Here is a 15472-nt window from a genome sequence, read left to right on the forward strand (position 1 = left end):
AAACTAACAACAGTAGGTACCTGAGGAAGGGTGAGTGTGGTCAAGGTGGGGAGCTTCAGCTTTTCATTGTATTGTGCAATTTTTTTTACAGCGGGAATGTGTAACCATGCCTGTGACATTTCTTTTAAAAAGTGAGTGATGCTGAAGACTGTGTCCAAGGATCCCAGAACTAATTTGGGGCCACACCTCACACACTGCAGATCCCAGGCCTTGACCACGAGGCTGCACAGCCTTTCAAAGGGAGACCTGTGCCTGCCTCACTTTTTTTTTTTTTTTGAGACGGAGTCTTGCACTGTTGCCCAGGCTGGAGTGCAGTGGTGCGTTATCGGCTCACTGCAAGCTCCGCCTCCTGGGTTCACGCCATTCTCCCGCCTCAGCCTCCCGAGTAGCTGGGACTACAGGCGCCCGCCACCTCGCTCGGCTAATTTTTTGTATTTTTAGTAGAGACAGGGTTTCACCGTGTTAGCCAGGATGATCTTCATCTCCTGACCTCGTGATCCACCCACCTCGGCCTCCCAAAGTGCTGGGATTACAGGCGTGAGCCACTGCGCCTGGCTTTTTTTTTTTTTTTTTTTTTTTTTTTTTTTTTTTTTTTTTTTTTTTTTTTTTTTTTTTTTTGTGAGACGGAGTCTCACTCTGTCGCCCAAGCTGGAGTGCAGCAGCGCTGTCCCAGCTCACTGCAGCCTCCACCTCCCAGGTTCAAGCGCTTCTCCTGCCTCAGCCTCCCGAATAGCTGGGATTACAGGCATGAGCCACCACACACGGGGTTTGTTTTTTTTTTTTTTTTTTGAGACGGAGTCTCGCTCTGTCACCCAGGCTGGAGTGCAGTGGCGCGATCTCGGCTCACTGCAACCTCTGCCTCCCGGGTTCAAGCGATTCTCTTGACTCAGCCTCCCAAGTAGCTGGGATTACAGGCACGCGCCACCATGCCCGGCTAATTTTTTTTTTTTTTTTTTGTATTTTTAGTAGAGACGAGGTTTCATCATGTTGGCCAGTCCTGTCTCCAACTCCTGGCCTCAAGTGATTCGCCCGCCTCGGCCTCCCAAAATGTTGAGATTACAGGCGTGAGCCCCCGCGCCCGGTCTGCCCCCACACTTGGATGGTAGAGAGGAAGGAGGAAACGACTTCTGAGAGGCGTCGGCCCCTTGCCCCATCCCCCTTCCTTGGGTCTCCTGGGGGATTGGGTCAGCCGGGCGTCCCGGCCTTGGGGAGCCCAAGGCCGAGTGTCCAACCCCGGAGCCCGCCCAGTGTCACGGAGCGGACTCCCGTCCAATCAGACCCGGGTGATGCCACTCCGGAGATGAGAGTGGCAGGAAATCAAGATCAAGGCCCTGGTCACAAAGGGGCCATTGTCGTTCTCCAGTCAGTTGACTTTCAAGCAGCAGTTCCCCATCCACCTTTCACTCCTTCTCCCACCCCCCGCCCCCTGTCAGGAAGTCACCCAAACCTATTGCCTCCTTATTAGACTCTGCCTGAAGGAATCTCTCTGCCGCTTTCTGGATCCTATCCCAGACGCGGGAGGCTAGGCCGCTGCGGCATCGTCTATTATGTCCACCAGGTGGCGACAGAGCACCACATTTCTGAGTGCGAGGAGGGAGGCCCGGGGCTGGCATCTCAATCACTGATCAGGGCGTGGGGGAACCCTGCCCTTCCTGTTTTATCCAAGAGAAACAAAAAAACCCAGTCAGATTATACTTTCCCTCACCCTTTACTCTGAGGTCACAGGAATCTGGAATCTTAGGGACTCTTCCCTTAGCAAACGGCAAAATGGCCGTGGACTGCAGCCCTATTTTTTTTCCTTGAATGGGGGTGGAAAACCAAGGGGAAACCTATTTACTCCGGAAGTCACAGCAGGTGGAACCCTGACTGCCTCTCTAGCCTGGATTAATCAATTGGCTGATTGATGGGTTGTGTTAGTGTATAAACGTCACGTCTGAAAGGACGTCCCTGGTCCCCCAGTCTAAATTATGCCTTCCCTGTTCTCCCTCAGAGCCAGCTTTAGTTTTCCTTCTTTGCATGTATCCGTTTGTAACTGGACACATTTGTTTGATTATTTTCCACTAGAATATACTCTGCGAGAGCAGGGACTGGGTCTAGTTTTGTTGCATTAATTTGTCCTTAGTGCCTAGTAGAGTATCTGGCACATAGTAGGTATTCAGTAAGTATCTGTCAACATAATAAATCAATGAGTGCCCTACTGAGCAATGGGGGTGGAGGTGGGCTTCTGGTCCCTGAGAATTCAGCATGTGTGAATTCAGGTAGGCCCACTTAGCAGGCTGCACCTGGCCCAGACTATCACATTAGAGAGCCATGCCCCAGAGGCAGAAAAGCTTTGGGGTTAAGACATCTGGTCTGGGCTCTGGCCACCTGGCTTCACGATCTCATTGTCCCCTCATGTGCTGGGCGACTTTGCACACATCAACCTTTCCGAGCTTGTCTCCTCATCTGCAAAATGGGGATAAACATGGCATTTATCTTCTAAGGCCACTGTGAGGGCTCTGAGAGATAATTCATGGAAGATGCTTAGCCCAGGGCTGGGGACCCAGTAAGCACTCCGGGAATATTCGTCATTACTATTATTACTATTATTGCTGCTGCTGCTGCTGCTGTTGGAAAAAGAACCTTCACTGAGGCTGTAGCCCAAGTGCTCCAGGCAGGTACCAGCTGAGGTGAGGGGTCTGGGGCTGAGAGGATATTCCATTGGTACCTGCCCCTTGGCAGTTCTCCGGGTTTGATTTCTCTTATGAACTGGTCTAGGAAGCTGAGGCTGGTAGGGCCTGTTCCTCTCTCCTGTTGGCAGAGGTCAGATATGTCTCTGCTGCAATCACTGCTGGGGGGACATCCTCTTAGCCTTCCTGGGACACTGTGGGCCCAGGCAAGCCCACTAGTTCATTCCTTTGTTTAACACACATGGTGCTTCACCAGGTCCTGGGGATGGTGGTGAACTGAGTCATCTTGTCCCTGTTCACAAGAAGCACATGGGGTTGGAGCACAGGGGGAGATGTTGATCAAAGCAACATGGGGGAAAAGTGCATTTTTTTTTTAACTGTGATAGGGGACAGGGCCTGGTCTAGGACATTCCCTGAGGAAGTGACTTCTGGACTGGGAGCTGAAGGAGGAGGAAGAGGAGCTATCCAAGAAAATCCCTCCCTTAAAGCAACCACCCCTGGGGAATGCTGTGATGACCCAATGGGTCCTCAGGCTCTTCCTGGCCCAGTCAAATGGTCAGATGGGAGAAGATTAAAAACAAACACACCCCAAGTACATGGGCTCCTCCTGGGGTCTACTGCCCCCACTAGCGTTACCTGGACACATATACGCACAATGTCAAGTCGCAGCCCCCAACCCTGGCCCCAGCCCTGGGGGAAGAGGAAAAGTCTTAGGGAGGTGGCCAGGAGAAGTTGCCATGGGTTCAAAAAGACCTGGGATGAAGGGATCCTGGGATGACTCCCTGGGGTCAGCATTCTGGGTGGGATAGGGTGCAAACCCGTGGTTCTGGGCAACCAGACGCACCAGCTACCAGCACGTCAGGGGAGCTGAGAGCATAAGCTATGTTATCTGGGTCCTGGGCACGTATTGCAGCTCTAAGGCTTGCCAGCTTTGGCAAATTTCTTCACCTAAGCCTCAGTTTGCTTGCCTATAAAATGGGAGCAATAATAATAACACCAACCTCATCGAGTGTTTTGGGGGACTTAGTGAGATAATACACGAAACATCCTGGCACATAATGGGCACTTGACAAACATTAGTGTTATTATATATTCTTTCTTTCTTTTTTTGAGATGAAGTTTCGCTCTTGTTGCCCAGGCTGAAGTGCAGTGGCGCAATCTCGGCTCACCGCAACCACCGCCTCCTGGGTTCAAGCAATTCTCCTGCCTCAGCCTCTCAAGTAGCTGGGATTACAGGCATGTGCCACCACGCCCAGCTAATTACAGGCATGTGCCACCTTGCCCAGCTAATTTTGTATTTTTAGTAGAGACGGGGTTTCTCCATGTTGGTCAGGCTGGTCTCGAACTCCCAACCTCAGGTTATCCACACACCTCAGCCTCCCAAAGTGCTGGGATTACAGGCGTGAGCTACCGCGCTCAGCCTATATATTCTTTTATATAGGGTTTTATCTTTTATAGCTCCTTTATCACAGGATTCTGCCAGTTTGGAGATAAGGAACCTGAGACCCAGAGAGGTGAACTAACTTGCTTAGGGTCCCACAGTTAAAAAGCAGGAGTCGGGAATTGAAGCCAAGTTTCTTTGACTCCAAAGCCTGTGCTCCTAGGAGGTGAGGGAGGGAACAGATCAGTGGCTGCCTCGGAAGAAGCTGGGTTCCTGTTCAATTATATTTTCATGGATTCAACAGATGGGTGTAAATCTTTCTGGGGCTGAGGGTGGAGTACATATCCTCTTTTTCTAAATGTGGGAGTCAGGCAGGGCTCCCGCTGGTCCCAGTTGCCCCAGCCATGATGGAGTCAGAGCAAGCAGGAGTGGGGAGGAAGAGAAAGCCACTGGGGGCAGGGAGTAACTGAGTCCCAGGGCCTTGGAGTTGGGCTGAGGCCACTAACGGAGCCCTGGCAAGTCTTTCTTGCCAGCCTGAGCCACAAATCTCTGCTCACTCTCACCCCTAGGAGTTTGTGGCGCCCCCTCCCTTTCCCACCTCAGCCTGGGACCCCTCCTTTCTCTCCTCCTCCCTCCTGAATGCAGTAATCCCAGCTAACAAAAGCGACCATGGCTACTCTGACGTGTGGGACGACGATGCTAGCCAGGCCCAGTCAGTATGCCAAGCTGGGCTCAGGCCCCTTCCCACGTGCCAGGGTGCGCTGGCCCTGCTGTCTGCTCCCTCCCCACGAAAACCCAAGCAGCCCTCATTTTTGAGACAATGGAATTAAACAGCTATGGGGCAGGTGGAAGTAGGGGGGTGTGAGGGTAAAGAAAAAGTAGAACCTTCCTGAGGCTGTCCTGCCTCCTCTCCAGCTCTGGAAGGATGGGCTGCAGACCAGGGCTTGAGAAGGAAGAGGTCAGATGGGCTGCAGAGTGCAAAAAGGACTGCCCTAATTAGAGGCCTCTTAAATTCTCTGAGCCTCAGTTGCCTCATTTGTTAAATGGAATTAATAAACTCTCCTGAGGTTTGTTTGGATTAAAAAAGATAATGAATGAAAAATACTTAAGCACAGGGCTGGACACATAGCAAGCACTGGATAAATGATCTCCCTTGCCGCTGCAGGGGCTGCTGGTCCTGTTACTGATACAAATTCTGAGCCGTGGCCACGCACACTCTGGCTGGCCTCCAGGGGACGGTCAGCCAGGTCCACTGGGGAGCCTTCCTCCCTGCCTGGTCCCACTGATGATGACACCAGGTCCTTGGGCCTGATACAAGAAGACCAGATGTCCTGCAAGGGAGAGTCACCATCTCCTACCTCATCCCCAGCACCCCACCCCCACCTTACCAGAATGCAAGGTGTCCTGGCTAGCCTGCAAGGTGGGATGGGGACCCTTTAGCTACAGGCTGCTTGATTTCTCCTCCTTTCCTCTCACTGCTTCTCTGCCTTTAACTTTTCTCTTTGCCAATGCCAGAGACCTGCTTTCTTATGCCAAGGAGAGAGAGAGAGGAGGAGGGAGGGGGTTGGGGGAGGGGTGAGGAGATGGAGGAAGCGCTCCAGTGCATAAAGAGGAAGGGGCTTCTGCTCTCTGTCTTTTCATTGTCAAGTTGAAATCGGTGACATTGGGTAGTGTATTTAAGACATCTGTCCCCATGCCCTGCCACTCTCTTAGGAAAAGAGCTGCTCTCTGTTTGTGTAATAGAAGAATAGAAGCTTTAATAAATGTTTTATTAAATAAAAGAAGCTTAATAAATAAAAACTATTACACGACAACAGAGTCTGCGGTCCCATTGGCCACCTGACTACTCATTTCCGGGCTGGGGGCTGTTGTGCCCATATCCTGGCCTGTGTCCTTCCGCTCTGTGGGGCGCAGGACAGGGCTGGACCTGGTAGAGGCAACAGTGCAGGCTTGGGCCCCGGCTGGGGCTGAAATCCTGACCCTCGGCCCTTTTGGGTAATAGCAGCCTGAGCAGGGGGCCCTTGAGAACTGGGATCACCAAAGTCCTGGTCCTGAGGCAGGATCTTTTCACCCACCCCTCTGCCCCACCTAGTTGCCCCAGAAGCTGGAGAGGAAAAAACTCTGGGTCTCCAGACAAGGGTCTGGAGAATCCTTGAGGACCTGGAAGCCCCTGCTGCTGCCTGGCCTGTGAGAGAGCAGGCTGCCCCCCGCCCCCACCCCCACCCAAAAGTGGCAGGCACCCTGGGTGGAGGTCGGCCCCAATGTGTGGAGCCTCCGGAGCTCGCTGATCTGAGCTGCGATTAGGTTGGAATGTTCCCGGTCCAGTTCGCAGCGATGTGGTTGTGCTGGCCTAGGGAGATTGTCCAAGGGTTGTGCTAGGTTCCTCCTGCCTTAAGGGCCTGTGATTTCTGGCCAGCCCACCCACAGGACTCCCCTCTTGCCTCTGCCTACCGCACCCGCCTTTCTTAGCAGCCCTCACATGCCTTAGGCTCCCCAGGGCCTTGCTCATTTGTCCCCTCTGCCTGAAAGCCCTCCAATACACCCGTCATCCCTCTTGCCTCACTTATTTCTATTCTGTCTTTCAGACCCCTCCAGGGAGCCTTGCTGACCCCTCCACGACTCAAGCGGCATTGGCTGCCCCTCCGCTGCACTCTCCAAGTTCCCTGTGCTCCTGGATCTGGCACGCATTATGCTGTCTCCAGAGTACTTGTGTTGCAAAGTGTCTGTCCCCTCTCATCACTGCAGCTGCCTATGGATAGGGATGGTGTCATCTCTGAGCCTTGATTCATAAGACCTGCATGGGGCAGATGCTCAAATGGAATGGACCAATGAGTGGTGGTTACACTATTTACCTGCGGATGGAGTGGGGAGACTTCCTGTTAGCAAGTGCTTTTCCCACACCTGAGACTGCCTCTCTCCTCTCTAAGTCCTGGATTTTAGGCCTCCTTCCCCTTCTACCCAAGCTCACCCTCCTCGTCATAACCTGATGAGGGCTGAGGGAGGTGGTACAGGAGATGAGTTAAGAGTGGGGCCACTTGCCAGCTAAGAACCCTTGACCCAAGTTTCCTTTTCTGGAAAACAGACAATAACAGCACCTTCTTAGAGTGGCTATAAGGACATAACAAGCCCCTTCCCTCCCCCTGTCCACACTCAACAAAGGGCTATATTCTTTCCTGAAGGTCTGTGACTGCCTCCGGAGGCTGGAGGGCAGCTCTGGAGTCTGGCTTGGCTTGGCATTCTATTTGCAGCCATTCCATATCCCTTGTCCCCACCTCACTCCCTCCCTAGGGCCACACCTCTCCACAATGCAGAAGCCATAGGTACTGTGGGATTTATGGCCGTGGTGTGTAAGGGAAACTCCTGGAACAAATGAGCGGCTGTGCATGTGGTTGTGTTTGGTTTTGGACTCAGAGGGCACCTCTGGTTTTATGGGTCTGTCCTTGGTCTTATGCTGGCTGCCTGCCAGGTTCCAGGGGTTCACATCCCTGGAATCACTACCTAGGCCCAAGGTGGGGAGCAGAGACTGATAACCCGGGTGTCTGGGGTTATTAGCCATCGGAAACATGGAACCTGACAGCAGGAGAGCGGCCACCTCCTTGCCCTGACATCTGGAGGCCTTACTGCCCCACCCTCAGGTCATCATCTCCAAGGCTTGGCAGATATTTGTGTGAAGACAGAAGGAACTTGGGTGAGGGCAGAGACCAGCATGGCATCCACCCTTTTCCTCCAATGCCCCTCCCTCTCCCAGCTCAGGGGCTTAGGAGTGTGGTATGCAGCAGGGATGGAGGGTATGAACCCTAGAAGCAGACAGGCCCCAATTTTAATCCTAACTAGCTGTATTGTGTGACCTTGGGCAAGTGACTTCATTTTTCTGAGCCTCAATTCATAAGCTATAAAATGGGGATAACAACGGCACATATCTTTTAGAGAGTTGTAAGGATTAAACAATTAAATGGGATTAAATGACTAATTTTAAAGGATTATATAATAAAATTCATGCATGTACACAGTGAACAGTAAATGGTAGTATTACTCTTATTATCTGCCCCTTGCTGCGTTTCAAGCATCTACCCAGGATACTTTAATGTTGTCCAACCTAACAGAGTCTGAATTTGTTTAACATTTACAGTACCTTAGAGAGGAGCTCAGTGAGCTCAAATGAGACAAGAAAGCTAGCCACTGGGTTCTGAGCAGGGTCTGCCACCCCTTTCTGGACCCCACCCCCTGCCCAGAGTGCCAGATGGTCCGGCTGCTGTCCTTGCCTCTTCCAAAAGCTTGGGGAGGTCTTGCTGCATCTTCCCATGTGGGAAACTCAGGCAGGCAGGCAGCCCTGCCAGCCAGGGACCAAATGCACTGGCCTGGAGGCCATAGGGTGTTCCTGTAACTAGAGAGCAAGGATGGAGAGGGATGAATGTAGGGCCAGGAAGGTGAGAACAAGGATCACACCTTTGCTCGGTGCCACACTTCAGGCTTTCCAAAGAGGATTCTCAAACTTTTCACTCCATAGAAATGGCTCATGGGCAATGACACCAGGAGCAGAGGAGGCCCCTTTTTCTGTGCTGGGGTCTCAGCAGCAACCAGACCAGTGTTGTGGCCACCCTGAATATGGAGTGTCTGGCAGAGGGGAAGGGGGGAGGCTGAGAGACCCATATCTGCAAAGGCCAGGGCCACAGAAAGAAAGCGATGATATAAAGCACTTCCCAAAGTCCTAGGCTTGGGCCAAACTACATATAGCAGCTCAAGGGTTAATTCCCCATCCCACCCCCATCAGTATCATCCTAAAGAGAAAAGGAAGCAAAACAGAGACCAGGGCTGCCTGAGGTGGTAGGCTGCCTCATCTGTTGTGGCTGCTGCTGGATAACCTGTGGCACTGCCATGGGTACTTGTGTGCCAGCTGAGGGACAGGCATTCCCAGGCAGGCCACCCTGGAGATCCCCCCTGGTGAGATCAAGAGGCATGAGACAGAGGCTACGCCCAAGGACTTAGGCCAGTTGGTGGCCCTGGCCACATTTGCTCCTTAAGTCTGAGGCCTGGGTCAAGCTCCTAGCATTGCAATAGCACTCTCCTCCCAGCCACCAGCCATGGGTTGGCACCCTGGTGAGGAGCTCGCCCTGCTGAGGGTCCCTGTACCCCTGTTCAAGGAGAACAGAGGGATCCTCAGCCTTCTCTGAGCCAGCCTATGGTGGGTGGGCCTTGCAGGGGCTATCTCTTGCCCAGGTACTGGTATTCCCAGGGTGGTCTTTGGCTGCGTGGGTGGCACAGTCCTTACCTGGAAGCAGAGCAGCCTGTCCCACCCACATCCAGGTCAGAGTGTAGAGTGGATAAGTCAAAGCCAGGCAGGACCAGGCGTCTGGAATAGCCATTTTGTTGGATGGCTCCCAGGGCCAGGGCTCTGCTGCCCAGGCCCTGCCACTCTTCTGAGGGACGGGGGTGGGGAACTTATCCTAGCCAGGCGTTAAAAATGAGAAGGCCAGCCTGTAATCCCAGCACTTTAGGTGGCTGAGGCAGGCGGATCACGAGGTCAGGAGATCGAGACCATACTGGCTAACGCGGTGAAACCCCATCTCTACTAAAAATACAAAAAATTAGCCGGGTGTGGTGGCGGGCGCCTGTAGTCCCAGCTACTCGGGAGGCTCAAGCAGGAGAATGGTGTGAACCCAGGAGGCGGAGCTTTCAGTGAGCCGAGATCGCACCACTGCACTCCAGCCTGGGTGACAGAGACAGACTGTCTCAAAAAAAAAAACAACAACAACGAGAAGGCCAGAGAACCAGTGGAGTGGAGGCTGGGGGTGGGTGGGGTGTGTGAATGTCAATGTGTCAAACCTCATCACTCCTCTCCTAGGAGTTCTTTTATTAAATGCCCCAATCCAGCTCCTCCTCCTATGGCCCATGGAACACAGAAGGCTGGGACTTAGCGGCCGCACAAGCCTGAAGCCCCACCCCTTAGCTGGCCTGAAAACTTCAGTCGGTGTGGGGAATGAGGGATAGGGCACAGGAAGGGACATTCTCAAGGGTCTAGGGTCATGTTTCAGGACAAAGATAAGCACTAAGCCAAGTTCTACCAGGTATATGCCTGGCTCCTGCACCTCCCATGGTCCTTCCCACTCAGCCGGGCTTCCCATCTCCTGGCCTTACTATAGGTGCTCAAAGCATCCTGTGATTCTCTTTATCATGGCTTATAATTCTCTGCTTGCCAAGTGGTTTGATTAATGTCTGTGTCCCCTATAAACCATGAATCTACACGGCGGCATTCTGAGGATGGCAGAATCCTCAGAATCCTATACTTGTCTTCATCGCTGTCTACCTAACAACTTAGCATTCCCCAGGGCGTAGCACACAGTAGGTGCTCAGTGTACATTTTAGTGAATGAATGAATAAAGGAATAAATTTCCCCATCAAACACCATAAGCTCTAGGAGGGCAGTAATTGCTTCTTATTTGTTTTTGCATCCACAACCCGTGGCCTGGTGCCTAGCACAAAGTAGGTTCCCATTAAATTGTGTGGGATACTCACAATTTGGGTATGTCTCCTGGGAAGAAAGGGGTCCCTGGCAGGGATAAGGAGAAAAGGCAGTGCTAACTGGAAGAGGGTGAGAGGTGAGGTTTGGGTGACTGAACTGAGGTGCTCTTCCAGGCAGGTTTGGGTGAATGGGGAAGCTCTGTGGGAGCCACTCCTGGTAAGCACTCACCTATGAGAAAATTTGAGGAAGACACAATACTGCAGCAAGGTAGTAGTCTAAGCCAGAGCCAGAGGCCATGGCCACACAGGCTGTTCCCCCACCCCATTCCCAGAGCCTCCTAAGGGTGGGGACAGGAGCAGAGCTCCAACAAGTGCCACTCTTTAGACCTGAGGGTCTTGTGGTCATGTGAGGCTCTGGACTTCAGGTCACTCCTTGCCTTTGCAGGGTCAGGCAGTCTGAAACACATACGGGAACTGAAGGACAGAGGGAGTGGCAGTGGGGTCTTTCCCTGGGCTTGGAGTAGATCCCCTGTACTGTCTGCAGAGTGTCAGTGCTGTGTCCTGGGAGATGAGGCTCCCCTTGGGGATGCAGAGTCACTGAGGGCCTCTAAACATGGGATCAATTGCTGGGTCTACTTTTGATGTCTGGATGAATTAAGGAGGAGATAGTCTCCTAGGACCCAGGTTCCAGATGCTCAAGAAGAGATTTAATGTCTGGAGTTTGCAACCCAGCCCCACACCTCAGAGTCTGAAAGACACTTAGGTTATAAAGTGTCTCATGGACACCCTGGTGGGCAGTGCAGTGCCCTCATCCAGGACTTCCCTCCCTCAATGATTTGAGCATCTATCTAACCAACCCTGAATCAAAATAAGGACTGACACAGATGTCAGACCTGGCACTCCCCATGTGGAAACCTGTGCTGAATGTTAGGATTTGAAGCCAAAGCATATGTGAACCTTCAGAATTAACTTTTAATTCTTGCTTTAAGTTGCAAAAAACAAAAACAAATAAAAAAAACCCTACCAAATCTAACCAAACCAAACCAAAACAAAATTAACTAGCAGACAAGTAGAGAGGTGCTGTTTCAAAAACTTCCTAAACATAAACTTAACTTCCTTTTACTTAATGGTAGAAACTTTTACCTGGAGTGGATACTGGCTAGTATGTGCACACACAGGGGATTTTTTTTTTTTTTTTTTTTTAACACAGGTTTATCACCAACTCTGGCAGTTTTGAGAAAGACTCACTTGGGTTCTAAGGAACAGAATTTTTCTGTGAAAACTGCATCTCATCAAGCTGAAAGATCTCCAGCAGTGCCAAGGCCCGGGAGCAGGTCTCTGTCCTCAGCTGCCAGCTTGTTGGCTGCAGCCCCGAGAGACCTACCGATATTTGGTCCTCATCAAGAGCTGATCCAGAGAGTCCACGTATGCAACTGTAAACCCACCTTTCCCCCCCTATTTTGTTTTCCTTTCAAACCTAAAGCTAGATGTGGCCGTTTCGCCGCCCAGGGGGACTGTGTCATAGAGGCCCGGCTCAGGTCCGAACAGGCAAAGGCCCGCTCTAACAGGTGCGCAGCGTGTGCGCGCGGCCAGCTTGGGGCCACACAGCCCCCAGCAGCTCGCCCCGGGTCTCTCCCGCTGCACCCAGCCCAACCCAGAGCCCGAGGACGCAGAGAACGACCTGCGCACCGCCCGCGGCTGCTTCGGAGGGGTGAGGGGGTACAGCGAGAAACAGAGCTGCGTCTCCCTCGTCCCCTCCTTAAATTCCAGTGTCCTCCATTCGCAGTGTCCCGGGTGTGGCCTACTCAATCACCCGCCCCAAAACCTGGGAAGCCGCGAGAGCAGAGCCGGAGCTGCCAGGAGGGCAGCGGAGGGGAGGGAAGGGAGCTGGGTGACCTGCTGGGCAGTGCTCTGTGCGCGCCGAGCCAGGCACGCTGACGACCTGCCTACCTGTGCGGGCGCGCAGCACCTACGGCCCCCCACCCCTAGGCCTGGGCGCACAGAGCCACCGAGAGGGCCTGAGGGTGGGGCTGGAAGTCTCTGCCCGGCTGGGCTGTGGCGGCGGAGGGAAGCTGCTTCTTCCCTGGCCGGGCATCTCCGGAGCGCAGTGCCGGAGCGCCCGGAGTCCGAGGAGCCGGCGGGCACCCCATTCGCCCCCTGGCGGCGCCGGGGACAGGCCGGGAGCCGTCGTAGCCACCGCGGCGGCGGAATGAGCTGTCCACAGCAGCACTGGGTGCCGCCTGAGGTCACGCAAGAATCTGGCGGGAGGCTGTGAACTGGGAAGGCAAGCCGCCTTTGAAGGCATGGGGAGAGACGATAGAACAAAGCAACTATGAGATTTGGGGGCTTCCCCTGGATCCACATCCTCCAAGTCCCGCATGGGCTTCTCCACTAGTGTGGTGACTAGTATCCAGGGACCTCCTCCCCGAGTGGTCATCCCTTCCTCACCCAATCTCCCTCTTGTTCTCACCCTTTCTAGAAAATGTCCCATATCTCTCCTCCTTCTGCAGTGACCTGACAATGACAGCCTTGGGAGACCCAGCCACACCCCGGCCCTGCCACACCCCAAAGAGCTCTGAGGTGGGGCCAGGAGATCATTAGGAGAGGAGCAGCATTCAAAATGGTCCTTTGAGTGCACATTGGGAGCCTGGCATTGCCCTTGGCCTTATGGGAGGTGGAAGATGTTGACCTCTTGGTGCTTCCAATCTCAGAAGACAAACACACTCAGGAGACAATGGCATAGCAGTGGCCTGGCAGCAGGAGCCTCAGCGGAGGGCATGGCGGGGATGGGCTGGGGTGTGAACACTGGAGTTATCAGAACATGCTAAGTGGACAGGATTTGGAAAGAGAAAGAGAGTATTCCTGGTCCAATCTAGAGCATAGTGGAGGGCTGTCATGAGAAAGCTAGTGGGGCCAACCTCAAAGGCCCCATAAAAGATCTGTTTCTGCAGCGCTAGAGACAGAGGGGAGGAGCAAGAGCTGGAGGCTGCAAGCCCCTCTGGGAGGCAGCAGCAGTAGCCTGCTCTGAAGTGATGGCTGAGGCAGGGAGAGGAAAGCTGCCACTTTCACAGTCCTGAGGGGCATATCTGTAGGTGGGGAAGCAGGGTTTCCAGGCTCCTTCAAGAGGTCGGCTCATATACTACAAAAAAAAAAAAAAAAAAAAAAAAAAAAAAAAAAGAGAGAGAGAGATTTGCTCAGACTCAGGTTTTTGTTAGAAAGGAAGAAGCTGGGGCCAGGTGCAGTGGCTCATGCCTGTAATCCTAACACTCTGGGAGGCCAAGGCGGACGGATCACCTGAGGTCAGGAGTTCAAGACCTGCCTGCCCAACATAGTAAAACCTCATCTGAACTAAAAATACAAAAATTAGCCAGGCGTGGTGGTGCGCACCTGTAGTCCCAGCTACTTGGGAGGCTGAGGCAGGAGAATTGCTTGAACCCAGGAGGCGGAGGTTGCAGTGAGCCCAGATCACGCCACTGCCTCCAGCCTGGGTGACAGAGTGAGACACCGTCTCAAAAAAAGAAAAAAAAAAAAAAAAGGAAGAAGGCGGGTCATGGCAGGGTAGAGGGAGCAGCTCCAGGCTATGTCCGAAACTGAAAAGATTAAAACGAGTGAGGGGGGATAGGGAGAGGTGAAGCAGTCATTCCAGATACTGAGGCAAGTGGAAAGGATCAGAAAGCCCCCTGAGGAGAAGGAAGCCAAAAGGCAGGAGCCTGTCTGAGGGACCAGCAGGGGGCGCAGGGGCCTCCGAACTTCAGGCTCACCACAGCTGGCTTTAGCTGACAGGCTGGCTGTCTATTTCTGCCCCATTTCCCATTTTACTTTGCCTACCAAAGTCGTCTCAGGTAATTGGGGAGATTCCCTTCCCACCCAGCTTCTGGCTTTGTATAGAACCCATGGCAAACCCAGAATGAAACTGTCAGGCTTCATTGTGCCCTCCAGCCCAAATCTGTCCAGGGAAGGTCTTAGGGCTGCTGTTTATCTTGTCCTAGTGTTTGATGTAGGAGAGCCATCTTTCTGGCAGCTGCAAACAGACCATTGGGTCCTGTTTCAGTGGCATGTCTCTCCACTTGGTCTTGGCTTCCAGAACGGCTTGTCCATTTCTGAGGCTGGGCTGCTTCATGGTAACCTCCCAACCTGACTCTGAGGCAACCTTTGATAGGGTCAAGCCTGGAAGACAAACTGAAAAGCCCACTCAAGCACTGGCTATGCTGGCACTTCCATAGGGAGGACTGGGGCTGCCGAGATGATGAGTTGAGAAAGTTAGGGGCTGACTGTTTAGAGCCAGCAACCACAAAGAGGGCTTTGAGCAATGGGACTCCCCTGCAACCAAACCAGCAGGACAAGCTGTGAGGTGCTTATCAGGTGTGGTGGCCCTGGAGGAGGGAGAGGATAGAGGGAAAGCACTGTCACCAAATCCCACCACAAAGTGATGGCTTTGGACACTTCACAGGAGAGGGCTAGCACTGCCTCGGGGCCCAAGGAAGTACCATGTGGAAGAAGGATCAGGGCCAAAACTCTTCTGGGATAAGTCTGAGGTGGGGTTCTGGTGTGCACAGGAACAGGGACGAGGAAAGGAGGGCAAGAGGGTCCTGGCCTAGCAGGGGACCCTATAGGCCCATACTCCTTTGCCCAGGCCAGGTTTCCTTTTCTTTGCAGTTAAATTACAGCTAAAGGAAAGACTACATTTACTTGTGCTTTGCTTGAATTCCTCTGGAGTCAGCCACTCCCACCTTCTCCCTCTTCTACAAGGGGCCTAGGTTAACACAGGGAGGAGCATGCCTCACTTACTCAAGTATGATGCTCATGTGCCGGCGCCTGAGGGTCTGTGTCCCATGGCCTCTGCTACCATCACTCCTCTCTCCCTTGGAAAAGGCCCAAAGGGAAACATGGTCTCCCAGCGACCTTTCTCTGCCATTCCTTTTCAAAATTTATAAACACAGCTATCAATTTCTAAGTCCCAGCT

The 15472-nt window shown here is 52.9% G+C and overlaps 1 protein-coding gene across 1 annotated transcript in view; it reads right to left on the reverse strand.

Annotated features, from left to right (window-relative positions):
• The window catches only part of CYSTM1 (cysteine rich transmembrane module containing 1), a 100294-nt gene extending 85419 nt beyond the window's left edge, over nt 1-14875 (reverse strand). Inside the window, exon 1 of the mRNA XM_063642786.1 lies at nt 12460-14875. Coding sequence (XP_063498856.1) covers nt 12460-12873 — 414 coding nt within the window. The 5' untranslated portion in view covers nt 12874-14875. The remainder of the gene's footprint in view (nt 1-12459) is intronic.
• Between the last annotated feature and the right edge of the window lie 597 nt (nt 14876-15472).

This window comes from Symphalangus syndactylus, chromosome 7 (genome assembly GCF_028878055.3).
Source record: "Symphalangus syndactylus isolate Jambi chromosome 7, NHGRI_mSymSyn1-v2.1_pri, whole genome shotgun sequence".
In the NCBI taxonomy this organism is placed as follows: Eukaryota; Metazoa; Chordata; class Mammalia; order Primates; family Hylobatidae; genus Symphalangus; species Symphalangus syndactylus.